This window comes from Panthera leo, chromosome F2 (assembly GCF_018350215.1).
Source record: "Panthera leo isolate Ple1 chromosome F2, P.leo_Ple1_pat1.1, whole genome shotgun sequence".
NCBI lineage: Eukaryota > Metazoa > Chordata > Mammalia > Carnivora > Felidae > Panthera > Panthera leo.
In genome coordinates, this window is record NC_056695.1 from 34352778 (window position 1) to 34375633 (window position 22856).

Below are 22856 nucleotides of genomic sequence, written 5' to 3' on the forward strand. Positions count from 1 at the left end.
CATCACTTTTTACTAAAGCTGAAAACAATGAGAAGCTGAGATCTGGCACCTATATTTTTTTTTTAAATTTTTTAATGTTTATTTTTGAGACAGAGAGAGACAGAGCATGAACGGGGGAGGATCAAAGAGAGGAAGACACAGAACCTGAAACAGGCTCCAGGCTCTGAGCTGTCAGCACAGAGCCCGATGCGGGGCTCGAACTCAGGGACCGTGAGATCATGACCTGAGCTGAAGTCAGACGCTCAACCGACTGAGCCACCCAGGCACCCTGAGATCTGGCACCTTTAGAAGCAAACACTTGAGGAAGATTCTGAGAAACATCACTTTAGCCTACCTGAAGATGGGGATGATCGGATTCCTCCAGTCTGAGTCTGTGGAGCCAGATGAGTTAGGCAGACTGTTGCCTTTTAAGTTGGTATGAGGGAAAATATTCAAGTTTGTTTCTTTAGCAAAGGGAATGAGTTTTCCAACATGTCGCTACAATATGATATTTCCCCGTGGGTTTGTTAGTACCACTGACCAATATTGCTCCTCAGGGGACTTTTCTGCAAGTCAGATTTCACATCCACAGACTCCGTTATCTCTGCTTCCCTTCAATTCCAACTGCTGGATTGATATGATATTTGAACGACTCATCATCCTTGCTTGAATGGAAATCACCTGATGTTTTATTTTCGACATTTTATTGAAATCTCATAATCCCCTACAAGTGAGAAATAACAGTACCATGCAAGACTTTCTCACACACACACACACACACACACACACACACACACACACACACACTCTGAAGAGAAAAGGTAAGTGAATCACTTCAGGGCCAATCCCAAGCTAATCAAAATGGAGGAAGAAACATCATCAAGAAAGAATGGAAGAGAAAAAAACCTTACTACATAAAATTAGGAGAAATACCAATTGCACAAAGCTAATGACAATGGAGAATAGGGATGGTTTTGAAATAATCTTCTTATTACTACTGCATAAGATCACACTCTCACATAAGTTCTAGAAACTAAGCCAGGGATTTGTCTATGGATTCTCAGGGGTCCTGGCAAGGTCTTTTCCCCTCATTAATTTAAGCTACAATCCTGGGTACAATCTCTTTGGGAATTAGCTAGATTACATCTAAAGATAATCAAACACTTATTGTTTAGCCTTTTCTTTAACTTCAATCATCAGAACTTCTTCCCCAGCCTCTGTAGAAGGAGCCATACTGATGATGAGTGATTGACGAGTAGTTCCTCTGGGTAAAGCTGCCCTTCTAATTGACTGGGGCGTTTCCTCTGCTGTAACAGTATTTGCTCTACATTCGGAGCTGTCCTGTGTTTTCTCTACTGGTTCTCTTCCTTTATCTTCATATTCTCTTCCTTTACCCTCTCCTTCTTTGGAGTTTTCACTTTTTTCCTGGAAGAAGTAGTTACAAAAAGTTGGTTTTGAAATCATAATCAAGGACATTGGAGTCTTATGATTAATATTCAATTGCTAAGGATCACCACCAAGACAAAGACTGTCTGAATTAAGTTAATGTGGGAATCATGTCTGCCTTGCATTCTACTATCATTTGACAGCTTTGTGATGTGCTGAAGAAGGAGGCTGAGCTGTCACATTTGACAGTGTAATTCTGGACTGCATTTTTGTCCCTGACAAGGAATTCTCTTCCTATTGGTCCTCATGCTCACTGAACTATTAGACTTAGTGCTTAGGACTCTTTGCTTTAAAAATACGTACTTATTTATTTTATGAAGATGGAATTTTAAATATTTAGTTTCTAATAAAAAAGTATTAACCAAATGCCATAAAAATACTACAGAAAGTATGGTTTTCCTGTTGCATAAGCTCATGGGAGAACCTCAGGGAGAAACTCATATCTCTTTCCTCATACAGTCTTATTTGTCCCACGGGTGGTTGAGCTATATGGTTTTAGAAACTATTATGCTTAGTACCATCTGTAGAAATTTCATAGTAAAAAAACATACTATGCTCTGTGCTGATGATACTTGGGGTCAGTTTAAGAGAGGCTCTTACTAGGTATGAATGGCACATATAAAGTTGAGAAACTTACTTAACATGTTGACACATATTTCTTTACCCTGTAAGTCTTTTACCCAGATTATTATGTTTTTTAATTTTTTAAAAAGTTTTATTTATTTTGAGAGAGATAGTGAGAGCACAAGCACATGAGCAGGGTAAGGGCAAAGAGAGGGACAGAGAGAGAGGGAGAGAGAGAGAATCCCAAGAGGCTCGGCACTGTCAGTGCAGAGCCAGATACGGGGTTGGAACTCATGAACCTTTACAGAGATTATTATTTCTATGCTGATTTGGCTTACACTGTATCCCTAATTTTCACCATAGTGCTTCTCTGTGAAAAGAGGCAAGTTTTAGTCTCTTGAGTGTGACTGGTTTATAATATTTGCTTTACCAACTTTCTGAAAGATCCAGTCAGCCATTTCTTACAGTTTAAGAGATAACATGACTAGACTCAGAAAACCTGCATCCCTGCTCTGTTTTTCAATAGCTGCCCCATAGACTTATTATAAGAATCAAAGAAATATGAAAATAAAGACAGAAAAACTGTAACATTTGAGTATCTTGACATTTCTAGGAATTGGGAGGCAGCTCAGTATAGGACTACAAGTGTGAATACCTGAGTAATAGTTTTCGCTCTGTCACTTTTTGTGAACTTATCCAAATAAATTGAGCTGTTTCTTCATCTATAATATGAAGGGTTTGGATAAAATCTGTGAAGTTATTTCTGGGTTTAAACATTTGTGATATATGAGTGATTGAATATTTGTGAAAGTATTCACTGGCTCATTGGTAAAATGTGCTATATATTTATAGGTGTATATGTATGTTTATACATAAACAATTGATTCTCATTATTCCTGGTAGTTTTGTTCTATACAGCTGCCACAAACACAGAATTAGCAAATACTGAACCATTGCTCCTAGGGGTAATGCAGGATTCGGTTCGTATGAGGCTCTGGCCACATTTTTGTCAACAAATCAATACATAACCTTGTTTTATGCGTATTTCTGTTTAGGGACATTTATTTAATATATATTGTTGATTCATTTTATTGAACTCATGCCCAGCAGCACTATAACTCATGCTTGAATGAAGCTTATCTAACACATGTCTTTTGTCTGTAAGGCATATCAGAAATTTTTGTGCTTAGGATCACTAGACAGAGCTTCAGCACTATGCACCGCAAAAATGAGGAAAACATAGCACTTAAATAGATCATGAAAAGGTCACTTGTTTACAGTGTGAGAACTGAAATAAGAAGGTAGAGTTGTCTTCTTGCTCAACTTCAGCTGGGGACATGTGCATTGGGCAACTTAAATTTTTCACTGCTCTGCACATATGTATGTTTGCAAATGACCACATGGAGTATTGATTTTGGGATTACAAAGAAACTTCAGCAAATAGGCAGATTTGCAAATATACAGAATATATAGATAATGAGAGTTGAATGTTTGTATATACATATATATTAAAACCATCTATAATAAACTGTGAGGATTAAACGTAATGAAATATGAGGATATAGTTTAGACAATAATAAGTGCTATAAATAAAGTAGTAATTATTCACATTAGATGCATCCAAACTGTCCCAGTGTTTGAAATGGAATTAGAGTAGGAGCTTGTCTGGGTATACTTAGTTCAATGATCTGTTACAGCCCTCAATTCACTCTGCCTCATTACCTGGATGGTTTGTTCCCTCTTCATTTTGAGTAGTCTTGTAAGACCTGCTTTTCCTGTGCCTCCCAGGAGAGCTTTAAACATTTTGGGTGTCTTTTGTTTTGGTTGGAAGAGAAAAGCAAGTCCTTTTCTTGGAGGGGATTCCTCTGTGCCTGGAGCCTTCTTCTTTAGAAGCACACTGTGGATGGAAGAGAAAGGCTATTTTAGATAGTACCGTAAAAGTTCTGGAAAAACCTACCAGAGACACTGTCTTGTCTCCTAATCTGTGAAGTTTTCAATGGATATCTGCATAAAAAATTGTTTGTTGAATGTTTCTTATGGAGAAAGTTGATCACTGCCATCATAATATAGTTCTCCTCTTAGATATTACAGTGTAAAACCAACTCTAATTTTTTTTAAGCTTATTTATTTTGAATGGGGGGGGGGGGGAAGGGCAGGGGAGAGAGAGAGAGAGAGAGAGAGAGAGAGAGAGAGAGAGAGAATCCTAAGCAGGCCCTGTGCTGTCAGTGCAGAGCCCAACATGGGGCTCAATCCCATGAACCTGTGAGACTGTGAACTGAGCTGAAATCAAGAATCGGATGCTGGACCTACTGAACCACCCAGGTGCCCTTCTAATGAGGTTTTAAAGGTTGTACCTGGCTTTCTTCATGAGGAGCTTTTCAGAATCTGGATAATGCACTAGAATTTCTTGGAGGGTCTTTTTGTCCAGAGTTAAAAGATTGGCAAACCCATGGGCTATCACATTGGCAGTTCGACGGTTTCCTCCTCTTGCTGCTAGAAGGCTGTAGATAGAAAGGTGAATGTTTGCCACCAGTTTCACTCTCCTTTCACCAAGATCTTTTAAAAAATGGATTTACATTGCTTCAGAGAGGTGAAGGTGAGAGTTCAGGTGTTTGTGTGGAAGAAGTAAGATGTGGTGGTGATGGAAGTGGCAACAGTTTTCAACATGTTTTGTCTATACCTCCCACTTCAAATGAAGGATTTGTAGCCATCAGTGCCCCGTGAGATTCTCCCTCCCAGATTCCAGAGGCACAAACTCCTGTTGAACTGGGTATCTTCTGTTTGCTCCTCCAGATTCACTTTTCATCCTTCCCAATCCTCTCTGCTCCCCAGAAAGCTGACCTCTGGGGGTCTGCCCTCTGACTTGCATCTGAGTTCAGCCAATGGGAAATAGCAGTAGGAAGTTGGAAAACAGGAGGAGTGTGGTGTTGGAGCATTTATTCCACTGTTCATTCCTTGCCAGAGCTTATGTTAGCAGTAACTATAGTTCTCCACCAACATCCACAGCTCCTGACATGTGGCCATCTTCTAGAAGTATGATTCTCTATAGCTCTGTCTTGGTTCTGGTAATGTACCCTCCTCTTGCCCCCTTCAGGCCTAGCTGCAGAAAAACTTCTTTGCTGTTGCTAGCTTCAGGATGCATCACCACCCCTTGTTGGATATACTGATGTTTCTCCCAATTTCCTTCTATTGACTTTTGTCAATAGTTCCTTTTTAAAGTCTTCTTCATTACCTTGTTTGAGTGTACTTTCTGTTTTCTGCCTGGGCTCTGTCTGATATAGATCTGACATCAAATCTTAATGGTGCCTTGATTATATCTGGTAAATCCAATCTCTTCTCCTAGTTAACACTCAAATCGTCTTGGTTCTCAGTATTGTAACCTCTCTGTAGTATAGTCCTTCACATATAACTTCCCATTAGGAGTGTCAGTGAATTCTGGGCTTTATATCTCTCAGAGACATAGCTGGGCATTTTGTATTTGAGAAGTGACCAACAAATAGTTGGTGAATAAAAGAATACATGAATGAATAAAACAATGGGTAAAATTATATCATTCACCAATAATCTGGAAAATAAGGGTTGGTATTTAAAACAAGACAAAAAAAAAACACATATAAATGCTTTAAAAAACACTACAGGCTTTGCACTGCAAAGATAACACAATAGATTTAATCTCTTGGAGTCAATCAGTTAGGAAAAAATAGTTGTGGTTTTATCATTTGTGTGTGTGTGTGAGAGAGACAGAGAGAGAAGGCTCACATTAATAAAAATACAATCTTTAGGGGTAGAAAGGACAGAGAAAGCAACTTGGCAATAAACATATTCATATTTTCACAGCCCTGCCTTTGGGGGCAATAATGCATGAGAACTTGCATGGGTCCTATGTCTGAAGATTTGTATTAGATAATATGTGATTCTCTGACTATTGCAGAAAAAGGAACATTCCACTGCCTGTTAATAAGATAAAAAACTAACATAGGTTTCAGAAGTTGTCACTTTTATTCTTATAAAAAAAAAGCTGAAGAAATTGGAAACCAATAACATTTATTGGATCTATCAGAGAACTGAGGTTGCAGGGTAAATTCTCCTCCAAATCTGGAGAGATAGGTGAATCCAGAAAGCCACAGCCAGATCTACTTACCTGGAACAGAAGTCCTGGAGCTGAAACTGCTACAAAAATTTAAATGGTACTTTTTATAAACTGCTAGGTTGAGAGTGGATAATCAAGAAACTCTTGGGGGTCACAATTATGGGGAAACTAATACCTGGGTTTATCCTTGAGGAACTCCACCATGTTCTCATGGTTAAGAGCCAAGAAAGATCTGCTTGTGGCCCTGGCAGTAGAAGAGGATGATTAATCATCTTAAAATATACCCAGAGCTCATTTGTTCTCTATAACAAAGGGCTGCTATCTAGGGGAAAAGACTACCAGAGCCTTATCCCACCCAAAGGAAAAGTGTTTCTCCCACCCCAGACCCCTCTAGCCTTCCTGTCTTATTACCTAAGGTGGGTAGCAAGCTAAGAAACACTTGTAAAGGTCACATCCCGGGAACATAGATCCACTACAAGACTGAGATTTAATTATAAGATTATAGATTCCCCCCATATCTTATCATTGTACTAATGGGGCTCTTGTATACTAACAGTGGATTATAGCTGCAGGATGCAGACTTTCTCTGAGGAGGTGTACTTAGGGAAGGCCAAAGTCAAAAGGTGGGGATGGAAACAAGGGCATTTTAGAAAAATTTGGTTGCTCTGGCACTTAGAGCTACAGCAAATATTAAATACAGTCCAACTCCTAGTCAGATTAACATAAAACATCATGCTAAAGACATATCTACCTCAGTTCCGATTACTAATTACATCATGTACAGCTTCCAACAAAAAATTATAAACCACACTAAGAACACAAGAAAACCACAGCCTAAAGAGACAAAGAAAGCATGAGGACCAGAGTGGGATATGACAAAGATACTGGAATTCTCAGAGAATTTAAAATGACTATGATTAATATGTTAAGGGATCTAATGGAAAAATTAGATATCATTTAAGAATATATGGGAAATGTAAGCAGAGAGATGGAAATTCTAAGATAAATTCAAAGGAAATATTAGAAATCAAAAACACTGTAACATAAATGAAGAATGACTTTGATGGGCTCATTAGTAGACTGCATGGGGCCAAGAAAAGAACAGATGAGTTTGAAGATAGGTCAGTAGAAAGTTCCCAAACAAAAATGCAAAGAGAAAAAAAAAAAAAGAAAAAACCAAGCTCCCCCCCGCCCTGAACATCAAAAACTGTAGGATAATTTCAAGAAGTATAAATATATATGTATCTTTTGTGTATACATATACATAAGATATATACAAAAGCATGCACCATCCTCTAATATTAGAAAAAATATTTGAAGTAATTATGGCCAAGAAGTTTCCAAAATTAAGTACAGACACCAAAATGCAGATCCAGAAAGCTCAGAGAATAACAAGCATGATAAATACCACCCTCCTTACATCCTACACATATCAAATTCAAATTGTAATAAACCAAAGATAAAGAGAAAATCTTGAAAAGAGACAGAGGGGGAAAACATCCTGCTATTGTAGTATAAACCCTGATAGTTGTGTTTTATTCCTTATTTTGTAATGCAAGTGCTTGACCTAAGCTTGATTGCTATTTCAATCATGATCTCAAACACATTGCCAGACACCCAACTATATAGAGTCAGACTGCCTTCCCTCACTGAGGTTCCTTTGTTTTAGAGATCTTGGTGAATTTTGATAACTGAAAATTGGGCCACTTGTTTCTCTCTCTTCCCACACTTTAAATTCCTGTATGTATGTATGTATGTATGTATGTATGTATGTATGTATTTATTTATTATTTCTTTTTATACTTCATTTCTTTTTTTTAAAATTTACATCCAAGTTAGTTATCATATAGTGCAACAATGATTTCAGGAGTAGATTCCTTAATGTCCCTTACCCATTGAGCCCATCCCCCTCCCACACCCTCTAGCAACCCTCTGTTTGTTCTTTATATTTAAGACTCTCTTATGTTTTGTCATCCTCCCTGTTTTTATATTTTTTTCTTCCCTTCCTTTATGTTCATCTGTCTCTTAAAGTCCTCATTTGAGTGAAGTCATATGATATTTATCTTTCTCTAACTAATTTCATTTAGCATAATACCCTCTAGTTCCATCCATGTAGTTGCAAATGGCAAGATTTCATTCTTTTTGATGGCTGAGTAATACCCCATTGTATATATATACATCTTTTTTATCCATTCATCCATTGTTGGACATTTGGGCTCTTTCCTTACTTGGGCTATGGTTGATAGTGCTGCTATAAACATTGGGGTGCATGTGCCTGTTCAAAACAGCATACCTGTATCCCCTGGATAAATACCAGGTAGTACAATGTGGGGTAGTTCTATTTTAAATTTTTTGAGGAACCTCCATGCTGTTTTCCAGAGTGGCTGTACCAGTTTGCATTCCCACCAGCAGTGCAAAAGAGATCCTCTTTCTCTGCATCCTCGCCAACACCTGTTGTTGCCCGAGTTGTTAATGTTAGCCATTCTGACAGGTGTGAGGTGGTATCTCATTGTGGTTTTGATTTGTATTTCCCTGATGATGAGTGATGCTGAGCATTTTTTCATGTGTCGGTTGGCCATCTGGATGTCTTCTTTGGAGAAGTGTCTATTCATGTCTTTTGCCCATTTCTTCACTGGATTATTTGTTTTTTGGGTGTTGAGTTTGGTAAGTTCTTTATAGATTTTGGATACTAACCCTTTATGTGATATGTCATTGCAAATATCTTCTCCTATTCTGTTGGTCACCTTTTAGTTTTGCTGATTGTGTCCTTCGCTGTGCAGAAGCTTTTTATTTTGATGAGGTCCCAGTAGTTCATTTTTGCTTTTGTTTCCCTTGCCTCTGGAGACATGTTGAGTAAGAAGTTGCTGCAGCACAGGTCAAAAAGGCTTTTGCCTGCTTGCTCCACGAGGATTTTCATGGCTTTCTGTTTTATACTTACGTCTTTCATCCATTTTGAGTTTATTTTCCTGCTCTTATGTCTTAAATTCACCATTAGTGAGCTCACAAAATCCTAGGCCTCCATTCTCAACCCCAATAAAAGTAGAACCCCAGGCCCATACACTCTCCCTCTCTCTATCTGCAACATCACTGTGTGGCCCCAGGTGTGCTGTGTAATTTTCCAGGTCTTGTAAGTAATAAATCTTATTTTTTCAAAGTTTCCTCTGGTTGTTGTTGAAGAGCATTTACAGTCTTTTTTTTAATGTTTATTTATTTTTGAGAGAGAGAGAGAGAGAGAGACTGAGAGCACTCAAGTGGGGGAGGGGCAGAGAGAGACAGAAACATAGAATCCGAAGCAGGTTCCAGGCTCTAAACTGGTATCTCTAAGCCCACGTGGGGCTCGAACCCACGAACCATGAGATCATGACCTGAGCCAAAGGTGGATGCCTATCCAACTGAGCCACTCAGGAGCCACTCACAATATTTAAAAAAAAAATTAATGTTTATTTATTTTTGGAGATGGACTGAGACAGAGAGCGGGGGAGAGGTAGAGAGAGGGAGACATAAAATCTGAAGCAGGCACCAGGCTTTGAGCTGTCAGCACAAAGCCCCATGTGGGGCTCGAACTCATGAACTGTGATATCATGACCTTAGCCGAAGCTGGATGCTTTAACCAATTGAACCACCCAGGCTCCCCCGGGGAGCTTTTTAAAAAGTTTTAAAAGTTTTTATTTATTTATTTATTTTGAGAGAGACAGAGCACTGTGAAATCATGACTTGAGCCAAAATCAAGAGTCAGGTGCTTAACTGACTGAACCACCCAGATGCCCTGCATCTTACAATCTTAATAAAACTACAAAGTCCAGTCCAGCCACATTGGTTATTCATAGGTTTACACAGGCACAAAACACCTATAAGAGGAACAAGGATAAGAACCAGCAGACTTTTCATGAGAAGCCATACAAATAAAAAGAGAGAGTGAAATACAGTGTTGAAGTTCCTAACAGATTAGATCATAATTGTTTTTACCACAAAGAAGAAATTATAATTATGTGACATGATATAGGTTAGCTAATGCAATAGTGGTTATCATATTGCAACATAAATGAATTTTTAAAACCAATATGTTTTATCCCTAAAACTTACACAATATTAAATGCCAATTATATCTCAATAAAAATAAAAACAGTAATAAAAAAGAAAGAAGCAAAAGCAGCAACTTAGAATTCTATGTACATGGAAATTATCCTTCCAAAGTGAAAAAGAGAAAAAGATTTTCTTAGAAAATCAAAAGCAGAGGGGCTTCAACATTAGTTCACCTACTCTGCAAAAAATGTTAAAAAGAAGTTCTGCAGGAAGAAAGAAAATGATATAGTTAGAAACTCAGGTCTACATCAAAACTGGAAGGACACTGGGAAAAGAAGAGAGGTAAAATCAAACTAAAATCTTAGTTTTTCTTATTATTAATTGATCTAAAAGATAACTTTAAATAATGAAATAATGATGCATTAGGTGATTATAGTATATGGATAAGTGAAATGAATGACATTAACGTCTTAAGGACTGGTAGGGAAGAATTGGGGATATTGTGTAAGGTTCCTGCTCTGCAGTTAGTGTTCTGTGAAGGGAGACTTAGATTAGTTTAAATTGTATATTGCAAGCTGTATATTGAAAAGAAGTATAATTGATATGCTAAGAAAGGAGAGAAAATCAAATCATGAAAAAAGCTCACTTAAAACCAGAGAAGGCAATCTCAAGCTATTCCAAAAAATAGAAAGGGAAGAAAAACTTCCAGACTCATTCTATGAAGCCAGTATTACTTTGATTCCTAAACCAGACAGAGACCCAGTAAAAAAAGAGAACTACAGGCCAATATCCCTGATGAATATGGATGCAAAAATTCTCAATAACATACTAGCAAATAGAATTCAACAGCTTATAAGAAGAATTATTCACCATGATCAAGTGGGATTCATTCCTGGGATGCAGGGCTGGTTCAACATTCGCAAATCAATCAACGTGATACATCACACTAATAAAAGAAAAGAGAAGAACCATATGATCCTGTCAATCGATGCAGAAAAGGCCTTTGACAAAATCCAGCACCCTTTCTTAATAAAAACCCTCGAGAAAGTCGGGATAGAAGGAACATAGTTAAACATCATAAAAGCCATTTATGAAAAGCCCACAGCTAACATCATCCTCAATGGGGAAAAACTGAGAGCTTTTCCCCTGAGATCAGGAACACGACAGGGATGTCCACTCTCACTGCTGTTGTTTAACATAGTGTTGGAAGTTCTAGCATCAGCAATCAGACAAAAAAAGGAAATCAAAGGCATCAAAATTGGCAAAGATGAAGTTAAGCTTTCACTTTTGCAGATGACATGATATTATACATGGAAAATCCGATAGACTCTACCAGAAGTCTGCTAGAACTGATACATGAATTCAGCAAAGTGGCAGGATACAAAATCAATGTACAGAAATCAGTTGCATTCTTATACACTAATAATGAAGCAACAGAAAGACAAATAAAGAAACTGATCCCATTCACAATTGCACCAAGAAGCATAAAATACCTAGGAATAAATCTAACCAAAGATGTAAAAGATCTGTATGCTGGAAAGTATAGAAAGCTTATGAAGGAAATTGAAGAAGATATAAAGAAATGGAAAAACATTCTGTGCTCATGGGTTGGAAGAAAAAATATTGTCAAAATGTCAATACTATCCAAAGCTATCTACACATTCAATGCAATCCCAATGAAAATTGCACCAGCATTCTTCTCGAAGCTAGAACAAGCAATCCTAAAATTCATATGGAACCACAAAAAGCCCCGAATAGCCAAAGTAATTTTGAAGAAGAAGACCAAAGCAGGAGGCATCACAATCGCAGACTTTAGCCTCTACTACAAAGCTGTAATCATCAAGACAGCATGGTATTGGCACAAAAACAGACACATAAGCCAATGGATTAGAATAGAAACCCCAGAACCAAACCCACAAAAGTATGGCCAACTCATCTTTGACAAAGCAGGAAAGAATATCCAATGGAAAAAAGACAGTCTCTTTAACAAATGGTGCTGGGAGAACTAGACAGCAACATGCAGAAGGTTGAAACTAGACCACTTTCTCACACCATTCACAAAAATAAACTCAAAATGAATAAAGGACCTGAATGTGAGACAGGAAACCATCAAAACCTAGAGGAGAAAGCAGGAAAAGACCTCTCTGACCTCAGCCGTAGCAATTTCTTACTTGACACATCCCCAAAGGCAAGGGACTTAAAAGCAAAAATGAACTCTTGGGACCTCATGAAGATAAAAAGCTTCTGCACAGCAAAGGAAACAATCAATAAAACTAAAAGGCAACCAACGGAATGGGAAAAGATATTTGCAAATGACATATTGGACAAAGGGCTAGTACCCGAAATCTATAACGAGCTCACCAAACTCCACACCCGAAAAACAAATAATCCAGTGAAGAAATGGGCAGAAAACATGAATAGACACTTCTCTAAAGAAGACATCCGGATGGCCAACAGGCACATGAAAAGATGCTCAACGTCGCTCCTCATCAGGGAAATACAAATCAAAACCACACTCAGATATCACCTCATGCCAGTCAGAGTGGCCAAAATGAACAAATCAGGAGACTATAGATGCTGGAGAGGATGTGGAGAAACGGGAACCCTCTTGCACTGTTGGTGGGAATGCAAGCTGGTGCAGCCACTCTGGAAAACAGTGTGGAGGTTCCTCAAAAAATTAAAAATAGACCTACCCTATGACCCAGCAATAGCACTGCTAGGCATTTACCCAAGGGATACAGGAGTGCTGATGCATAGGGGCACTTGTACCCCAATGTTTATAGCAGCACTCTCAACAATAGCCAAATTATGGAAAGAGCCTAAATGTCCATTAACTGATGAATGGATAAAGAAATTGTGGTTTATATACACAATGAAATACTACATGGCAATGAGAAAGAATGAAATATGGCCCTTTGTAGCAACATGGATGGAACTGGAGAGTGTTATGCTAAGTGAAATAAGCCATACAGAGAAAGACAGATACCATATGGTTTCACTCTTATGTGGATCCTGAGAAACTTAACAGAAACCCATGGGGGAGGGGAAGGAAAAAAAAGAGATTAGAGTGGGAGAGAGCCAAAGCATAAGAGACTCTTAAAAACCGACAACAAACTGAGGGTTGATGGGGGGTGGGCGGGAGGGGAGGGTGGGTGATGGGTATTGAAGACAGCATCTTTTGGGATGAGCACTGGGTGTTGTATGGAAGCCAATTTGACAATAAATTTCATATATTAAAAAAATAAATGAAGTCAGACAAAAACAAAACAAAACAAAAAAATAAAACAAAAAATAAAACCAGAGAAGGCAGAAAAAGAAGAGGAAGAAAACCTAATGCTAGGCCACCTTAAGGCATCAAACAGGGTCTGTTACCTGCACTTATTAAACTTAGATCCAGAACTGGAATCATTCCCCCAAGACCCAAAGTATATATTTGGAATCCATGAATGTTGCCTATGTTAATGCCTACCTACTTTGTTCAATTTTTAAAAAATTTCTTGTTCCACGGCAAAAAACACTTTTTCTTTAGTCCTTTCCTGAGGCTCTCCCCAAGACAAACTCTGCCTTCATCTTTTTTTTTTAAGGAAGAGAGATGAATTTTACCTTTGTCTGTCTATCTATCTATCTATCTATCTATCTATTCATCCAATTTCATATCTTATCTTCTTACCTGTCTCTCTATGAAATGGATGTTGGTATTTGAAGGACAATGAGAGAATGAGCCTGTTTCATTCATGTTCCTGTCTCCTTGTGCACAGGGTAACCCAGTAGTTAGGCAGGGCGAGATGGCACTGGGGAGCTTAATTTGGTTCTGAGAATGGCTCTGTGTGTGTCAGACAATGAGAGCAGAACGGAAATAACATATTTAAATGTCAGGTTATTTTGAGATTTCTCAAGCTTTAATTAAACTTGCCTACAGGTTACACGTTTAGAGTGCTTGATGAGTTTTTGAACGGAAGAAATAGTCTGTTTGCCAGATGGATTTTGCCCAAACTCTCTCAGCAACGTTTAAAATAGCATCTTTTTTTTTTTCCTCTTCTGTCCACAAAATGCTTCTCTAGCATTCCACCAATGGAAAGTTTCATGCATTAAATAGCTTAGTAAGAAGATACCTAAATATTCCTGACCCCATACAGAGTTTCTGGAAGCATGTGCTATAGGACAAATAGTTGAGGTTAATGGTAGATGTCCACAGGTAAAAAAAATAGCGAACAGAGCAATGGCTCAGGAAAGAAAGAAATGGATTCTAATTCTAGATCCACCTCTGTGTGCTGTGACCTTAGACAATAACTTAAGGACCTTTTTGATTTTCACTCCAATAAATGTAACTATTAAGCATGTACCACGTATTCAGTACAGTGAGATAAAGTAGAGCAAAAGAAGAATTATTAAAACCTGGTATTTGTGGAAAGAATATAGACTTTGGAACCAGATAATGTTAGCATTTATTGCATGTATTTCTAAGCAGTTTACTTAATCACTCTTTTAGGAAACAAGGCCATCTTTTATTACCCAATATAGGTATATGATTATTTTCAAGGAGAAATAGGTGCTTATAGACTCCTGATATTTAATTATGAAGAAGCTGCTATTAGGTAAAATTCCTGGCTGAGAAATTTTAAACCCTGATTTGTGGTATGCAACTGTAAAAAAGTAATAATAACATTTTATTACTTGGAGTTCTCCAGAAAAAACCACAGAACAAATAGGATATTTACAGATATATATAAGAGGAGATTTATTATAGGAATTGTTAATGAAGGCTGACAAGTCCTACAATCTGCCTACTGCAAGCTGGAGAACAAGGAAAGTTGGTGGTGTAATTCCATCCGAGTCCAATGGACTGAGAAGGGGAGAAGGGAGAAGGAAGCCTATTGCGTAAATCCAGGTCTGGATCTGAAAGCCCAAGAACCAAGGGTGTTGATAGCTGATGTCTAGGGCAGGAGAAGATGGATGTGTCAGCTCAAGCAGAGAGTGCAAATTAGCCTTTTATTCATCTTTTTGTTCTATTTAGTACCTCAACTGATGGGATGATCCCACCTGCATTGGTGAGGCTGACCTTCTTTACTCAGTCTATTCAATGCTAATCTCTTTCCCAAATACCTTCAGAAGTAATGTTTTATGAGCTATCTGGGCATCCCTTAGTCCAGTCTAGTTGATACATAAAATTAACCACCATAGTACTAGAAGTACTATATATAGTTCTAGTGTGTGGATAAGTGAGTGAAATCAGTTGTGTGAATGTCAGAGAGACAATGTATATTCAGGATGAGAGGACCTATATGTGCAAAACCCTTAAATGTCAGGAATAAATAGCAACATGGAGATAATATATGTGTGTATATATGTGTGTACATATGCATATACATATATGCACATTATGCACATATAATATACATATATGTAATACATATATGTGATATTTATGTGTATGTATAAATCACAAAGAGCTAGAATATTCATATGGTCCCTAGCCAGTCAATCATTCTCAGTTGTTTTCCAGGGTTCCCACATATGGCATCATAAATTGTGCTCTGCATACATAGACTATGTGACTGGAACTCCCTGGAGTTGTGTAGTGCACAGCCTGCACAGCCCTTTTTAGCAGAGTTAGCATATCAAGAAAGCCCTCACACAGATAAGGAGAACACATAAATTGAGCATAAATTGAATGGAAGAGCAAAAGAAAAACAAGAATGGAGACATAAAATGGGATTCATACAAAAATGTAAACTTTGCTATAACAGTGCTTCAAACTTGACTTTAAGTCTTTTATACCATAAAAGTGGATTAATTTTTAGCTTTAGGACAGATAAAAATATCTCCTGAAGGGCTTAGTAGAGAGACCACTTGAAAATGGTGGACACCATCTTCATTTTCTTATGATAGATGCAAATACAAGTTTGTTAAACTGTGATACAGTCCTTAATAAGGCCGTGTCACTCCAAAGTCCAGTTCAGTAAGAATAATTCTGTAGCGGGGAAAGGGGCATGCAGATACCCTGCTTTCTCTTTGTTGTACCTACAATATCCAGAGAACAAATAATCCCTCTTAAACGTTGCCTTTCTCAGCTGGGCTTTTGATAAATAGTGTTTTTGTATGAGCTTGAGAGGCCAATCAGCTGGGCTTTTGATAAATAGTGTTTTTGTATGAGCTTGAGAGGCCAATCATGCAGGAGAATGTAAGGAATCATTGTATAAATTGAAAAGAAAAAAAAAAAGAAATTAGAGATAAATTAGGAGTGTGTAAAAATAGTATACTCCATAATGAGCTGGATACTAAACGAAGTTCGGGGGCTATAAAGATGATTAACATCTGCCCATAAAATGTTTATAATCTAGAAGTGGGATAAGTATGAGTGAGGGTTGTCAGACTAGCAAATATTAATAATAATATTACTAGCTAATGTTTTTGAGTGCTTACTATGAGTCAGGTATTTTTCTAAGTTCTTTTTTTATGTATTAATGCATATAATGCTTTCCAATGTAATGGATAGTTATATATCATTATTAATCTGTTTTGACTGATGAAGAAATGAAATCTCAGCTGAGTACCTTCCTCAGAGTCACACAGCTCATAAGTTGTGGAGTTGGGATGCAAACCCAGACAGATTTCTTTTTTTTCCCCAATGTTTATGTATTTTGAGAGAGAGAGCGAGGGAGAGCACATGTGTGAGTGGGGGAGGGGCAGAGAATGAGGAGAGAGAGAGAATCTCAAGCAGACTCCACGCTGACAGTGAGCCAGAGCTTGATCCCATAGTGAGATCATGACCTGAGCCGAAATCAAGAGTTGGACACTTAACTAAGCCACCCAGGCATCCCCCACACAGATTTTTTTTAAACAGATATATGCAATTCAAAATGACAAATGCTTTAAATGTAAAAAATGAGAATGATTCCTAAAATAAAAATATTTCTAGTTTAAGAGCATTTTTCCCCATATATAATAATTTCATAGAATAGAAATAAAACTCTGACTACTGTCAATGGAAAGAGTACCACATCCAATGCTGAGTAAGAGATTAAAATTTCAAATATCTGTTCTCATTAAGCAAATTTCCAAGTGGATTATATTTAAAGGGTAGGAGGTTAGATCACCCATGTACCCTTTTTCTGAGATACTCTTTTATCCTTTTCAGTGTCATTGGAAAACACTTTGTTGCTTGAACATTTTTATGACTTCACTAAAAATAAATTCTAACAAAACTTTTGTAGGTGAGCAAATATCAGAGGATGTTCTAGTATCACCTCTGCCCAGGCTGCTTGCTCTTTGTGGCTACTTTGATCTTCATAAAACTACTGCAAGGCAAACACATGTTAACCTAGAATTTTTTTTTTCTTTTGTAAAATACTTTGAGAAAAATCTGTATGTGTGGATTTTCATCAGAGTTAGAGAGTTTAGATTTCACAGATAGAAAACAGGTAGTCCCTTCTACCCCAGAAGGTGTTGATAATAGAGTTGAACTGGCCTCAGAGGAAGTGGATGAACAATGAAGAATCTAGGTAAAAATCCTAAGGACGTGGGGAGGAAACAAAGAATAACATGTACATTTTATTCCACACCCTGTTTACTTTTATATCTGTTCAAGTGCCTAGGGTAATACTCTGCATTGATACCCTAACTCAAAAACACCCTATCAAACAAACTAGAAAGTAGCTTGTTTGAGGGTTTCTTTGAAGTCAAAATAGCTAACAATGACATATATTGATGACCATGTCAATCTGGTGAAGCACATTCTTACTTTTACTTCCTGACATAGAAACTTAGGTCCAGAATCAGTGAAGTGACTTATTCAAAAACAAATATTATGAGTTTCATTATTGAAACTCAAATGTAAGACTAGAGCTGACTTTAATCAAGAGACCTTTTCTTTATACATGAACTCTAGTGCTGCTAATGAAGTCTTCATTATTTTAATGACACATATTTTCCCATGGACATTAGGAAAAATAAAAGAAGCCAATCAGGCTGGCATTATAAGTTATGTGCCAAAGTCTGACTATCAGAATCTTTATTCTTTTCCTACTGTTCCAAATGGTGGTAAGGAACCTTGATTTTCATAGAATTAAAGACATGGGACAAAGTTTCTTTAAGAGGCATCCTTATGATATTTGAATACATTTTTAAATAATGGTACTGATAATATAGTTGTTCACAGGAATATTGTGAAACTTACATGAGGTTTGCTTTTTGCCATAAGCAAAAAGGTATTACACAATAAAAAGAGATGCTCTACAAAAGGATATAATGAAAATTCAAATATGTATTTTAAAAAAAAATTTTAATGCTTATTTATTTTTGAGAGAGAGAGAGCAGGAGAGGGGAAGAGAGAGAAGGAGACACAGAATCTGAAGCAGGCTCCAGGATCTGAGCTGTCAGCACAAAGCCAGACTCAGGGCTTGAACTCATGAGTCGTGAGATCATGACCTGAGTCAAAGTCAGATGCTTGACCAACAGCCACCCAGGTGCCCCACAAATATGTATTTTTAACACAGGCTGTGTTTACAAGTTTGAGATAGGAAAAATATAGAAATGAAGAATTTTTTTCTCAAACAAGATTTCTTACCCTTGCTCATAAGTCTAATGTAACTAACTCTTTCTGTCTTTAGGACAGGGGTTGAGGGAGGGGGAAGGCATAACAGAATTATTCTCATGAAAAGTAAGAATATGGAATTAACATAGTCCAAAAGAACTAGGAGTCTCCCTTGGTATTCCCATTTAAAAAACTGAGTGTTCAGGGGCACCTGAGTGGCGCAGTCGGTTGTGTCCAACTTCAGCTCAGGTCATGATCTTGTGGTTTGTGAATTCGAGCCCCACATCAGGCTCTGTACTGATAGTGTGAAGCCTGCTTGGGATTCTCTCTCTCTCCCTCTCTCTCTGCCCCTCCCCCACTTGCATGCCATCTCTCCCTCTCAAAATAAATAAATAAATAGATTTAAAAACTGAGTGTTCAGCAGAAAGAGGCAAACATGGTTTACAGGGAAAAAAGAGGCTTAAAATTATTTTTCAAATTTTTTGGCTTTTTCACAATGATATAAATATCAAAAAGGAGTCCTCAGAATGGGTGATTTGACTAATAAAACTAGTGAAACATCAGAATTTACATATTTTAAATGAAAACCACACTATCTAAAATATATAAGAATGTATCAATGCCTAAATTCTACTCAATAACTCAATGATGGAAAAAGGATAGTGAAGAAAAAAAGAAATATGGAAGGTAAATAAATGACCATATTTATGAAAATAAATAGGTCCATAGAAAATTAATTCATTTAGAAAATATTTCTTATGGACCTATTATTTTCCAGGCACTATTTAGAGGAATGCAAATTAAAACAACCTATTAAAATGCCTAACCAATGAGAATAATAAAGTAATGTCAGGGATGCTAGGGAAAAATAGCTATACATTTCATGTTGAATTGTAAATTGATTCAATTTTTCTGGAAAATAATCTGCTCATATATTAGAAGAGTTATAGAAATGTTTCTATGTTTTGACCTAGTTATCTCACTTTTGGGAATAAACCTCAAAGAAATAGAAGCAAAGTAATTTTATAAAGATAAACATAGCAGTGCTATTCTTAATAATAAAAACTGACTAAAAGGGCACAAGGCTGAATATGCATATTCATGACAAAAATGGATGTGTATTAGTACATTTGCAAAGATAGATAATTACATTCACTTATTTATTGAATAACTATTTATTAGGTACTATGTGGGCCAGGCACTGCCCTAAAGGCTGGGAATTGAGTACAGAGCAAAACAAATGTGGTGTATACTATTATTCCTGGGATATCCCTATGCCTTTGTGCAATTTAGAAAAATGTAGCTTCTCTGGGAACATGAAGTCCTATGGGTGCAAAGCTTGGCCAGAAAAATGCCCCCATTTGCAAAGTAACGGGTATCCATGCATGAGGAAGAGCACAATAGCAGGGATCATGAGTTGGGAGTGGACTATGGTCCCTCACTGGACACCCTGATGCAGAGCACAACAGGCATAGCCATGCATAGCAGTCCTGGTGCTTACAAGTCAGTGAGGAAGAAAGACATCAAAGAAATAAATGCACCAATGAGGACATAATTACAAAGATAACTTCTCAGAAGAGAGGAATATAGCCTGACCAGAGCATATAGCAAGGAGAACTGGAAGGTCTCTATTATGGAGAATCTAGGAAGTTTGGAAAGAAGTTGAGACTAAGTAAAGGAGGTGGGAAAAGTGTCCAGACAAAGGTAACAGGATGTGCATAAAACTCCCCATGGCTGTACAGCATGTGGCATATTCAGGGAACTGAAGTTTGAATTAAAGAGGGCCCAGGGGGTGGGGTGCAAGGTGAAGTAGAGAGGTGGGCAGGGGCTACGCTCTGTAGGACCTTGTAGGTCAGGGTAGAAATTTGTTCTTATTCCTAAATACAGTATAAAAGCACTAAATTGTTTTAATAAGAAGAGCAGGGGTATGATCATATCTGTGTTTCCAAAAGATCCCTCTGGCTGCAAAGTGGATGATGGATTGTAGAGGATGGAGGTATTGGAGTGAAAGATGCAGAGTAAGCCATTGCAGTTGTCCAGGAGAGGTGGAGGTCGTTGGACCAAGGTACCATCAGTGGAGATGGTAAAATGCAAATTATTGGAGACTTACTGAGGAGATGAGATCGATAGGTCTTGGAGGTACACTGGCCATGTAGGGTGAGTAGAGGGAGGTGACAAGCATGCCCCCTTTTTTTTTTCCAGTAAAATATTTTAAAGTTCACAATTTAGAGAGTTTAGTATTTGTTTCCTAGGGCTACTTTAACAAACTGCCACAAAACCAGTGACTTACCACAATAGAAATGCATTCTCTTACAATTCTGGAGGCCTGAAGTCCAAAATCAAGGTGTTGTCAAGGCTGGTCTCCCTCCAAAGACTCGAGGGAGGAATCCTTTCTTGCCTCTCAGCTTCTGGTAGTTCTAGGATTTCCTTGGTTGTGGCTGCATAACTCCAACTTCCGCCTCAGTCTTCAGATGGCCTTGCCCTCTTCCTCCTGTGTCTGTATGTCTTCTCCTCTTCTGTCTCATGTGAGGACACTTGTCATTGGACTTAGAGCCCATCCAGATAATTGAGAATGATCTTATATTGAGATCCTTAACTTAATTATATCTGCAAAGAGCCACCCCCCCCCCTTTTTTTTTCCAAGTAAGGTCACATTCATAGGTTCCAGGGTTTAGGGCATGGATGCATCTTTGTGTGGGCCACCATGCAACCCACTACAGGCATTATGTGAATAATCCTTTATGTATCCTACAGCAGGGACTACCAGGATTGACCTTTGTGCATGCATTATTGTCTGTATGTGCCATTTGAGGAGCACTGAAATGTTCTCTTTAAGTTCTCAAATAAACTAAAGTAATTGCCAAATCCAAGGGATACATTGGTCCTTGTGAAGCCTTTGTACTCCATAACGTCCTGTGTATACTTCATCATTGGATGCAATCCATACATTTTATCGCCTGGTATTGGAATCTTTTATTGCCCTGTCTCATTGGTTTGTAAAGCTCTTCAGGGAAGCAATTTGTTTCTTGTTTGCCACTCTTGTTTACCATGCCATGCATGACCTTCTTTTAGGTACTTCACATTATGCTGTAGGGGGGTCCTAGGTGTAATTTTCTGTTGTTTTTAAACATCATAATTAATTAACTAAAAATTACTGAATACACCTAAAATTATTTTTTAATATTTCAGGATATCAATGAAAGTCAATAATTATTGTATAGTTTTTAAAATTCCAGTTTAATTGAGAAACAATTAACATGTATCACTGTATAAATTTAAGGCATACAGCATGATGATTTGATTTACATATATCATAAAATGATTACCACATTAGGTTTAACTAACATTCATCTGCTCATATAGGTTCAATAAAAAGAAACAAAGAAAAAAATGAAAAATTTTTCTTGTGATGGGAACTCTTAAGATTTACTCTCTTAACAACTTTCCTTCCTATCTATCATACAGCAGTGTCAACTATAGTCATCATTTTGTACATTACAACCCTAGTACCTATTTGTAACTGGAAGTTTGTACCTTTTGACCACCTTCTTCCAAATCCCCCTCCCCTCTGCTTCTGGTAATCACAGGTCTTTTCTTTTCTTTTCTTTCTTTTTTTAAATGTTTTATTTTTAAGAGAGAGAGAGAGAGAGAGAGAGAGAGAGAGAGAGAGAGAGAGAGAGAGAATGAATATGTTGGGGAGGGCCAGAGAGAGGGAGACAGAGGATCCAAAGCAGGCTCCATGCTGACAGCAGAGAGCCCAATGCGGGGCTCGAACTCATGAACCATGTGATCATGACCAGAGACCAAGTAGGACGCGTAATTGACTGAGCCACTCAGGCACCCTTCACAAGTCTTTTCTATGAATATTTTCTTTCTTTCCTTCTTTCTTTCTCTTACTGAGATCATACAGTATTTTTCTTTTTGTCTGACCTACTTTGCTTCACATAATGCCCACAGGGTCCAACCTTGTTGTTGCAAAGAGCAGAATTTCTTATGGCTGAATAACATTCATATATATACGAACAAAACTTCTTTATCGATTCATCCATTGATGGATACTTAGGTTATTTGCATGTCTTGGGTATGGTAAATAATGCTGCTATGAACATGGGGTTGCAGATATCTTTTTGAGTTAGTGTAGCTACATTTGTATCAGACAAAATATACTTTAAGCTAAAAATGGTAAGAAGAGACAAAGAAGGTCATTATATAATGATAAAG

General features: G+C 37.6%; 1 protein-coding gene across 7 annotated transcripts in view; it reads right to left on the reverse strand.

The window, feature by feature from the left end:
* Nucleotides 1–259: 259 nt before the first annotated feature.
* CNGB3 (cyclic nucleotide gated channel subunit beta 3) overlaps nucleotides 260–22856 on the reverse strand; it is a 280338-nt gene continuing 257741 nt past the window's right edge. For 6 of the 7 annotated variants that reach the window (XM_042924242.1, XM_042924247.1, XM_042924245.1 and 3 more), the window contains 3 exons: nucleotides 4344–4490; nucleotides 3712–3886; nucleotides 260–1404 (listed from right to left, as the gene is read on the reverse strand). In XM_042924242.1, the coding sequence (XP_042780176.1) occupies nucleotides 1144–1404; nucleotides 3712–3886; nucleotides 4344–4490 (583 nt within the window). In that variant the 3' untranslated portion in view covers nucleotides 260–1143. The remainder of the gene's footprint in view (nucleotides 1405–3711; nucleotides 3887–4343; nucleotides 4491–22856) is intronic. The other variant, XM_042924246.1, reaches the window with a different exon arrangement.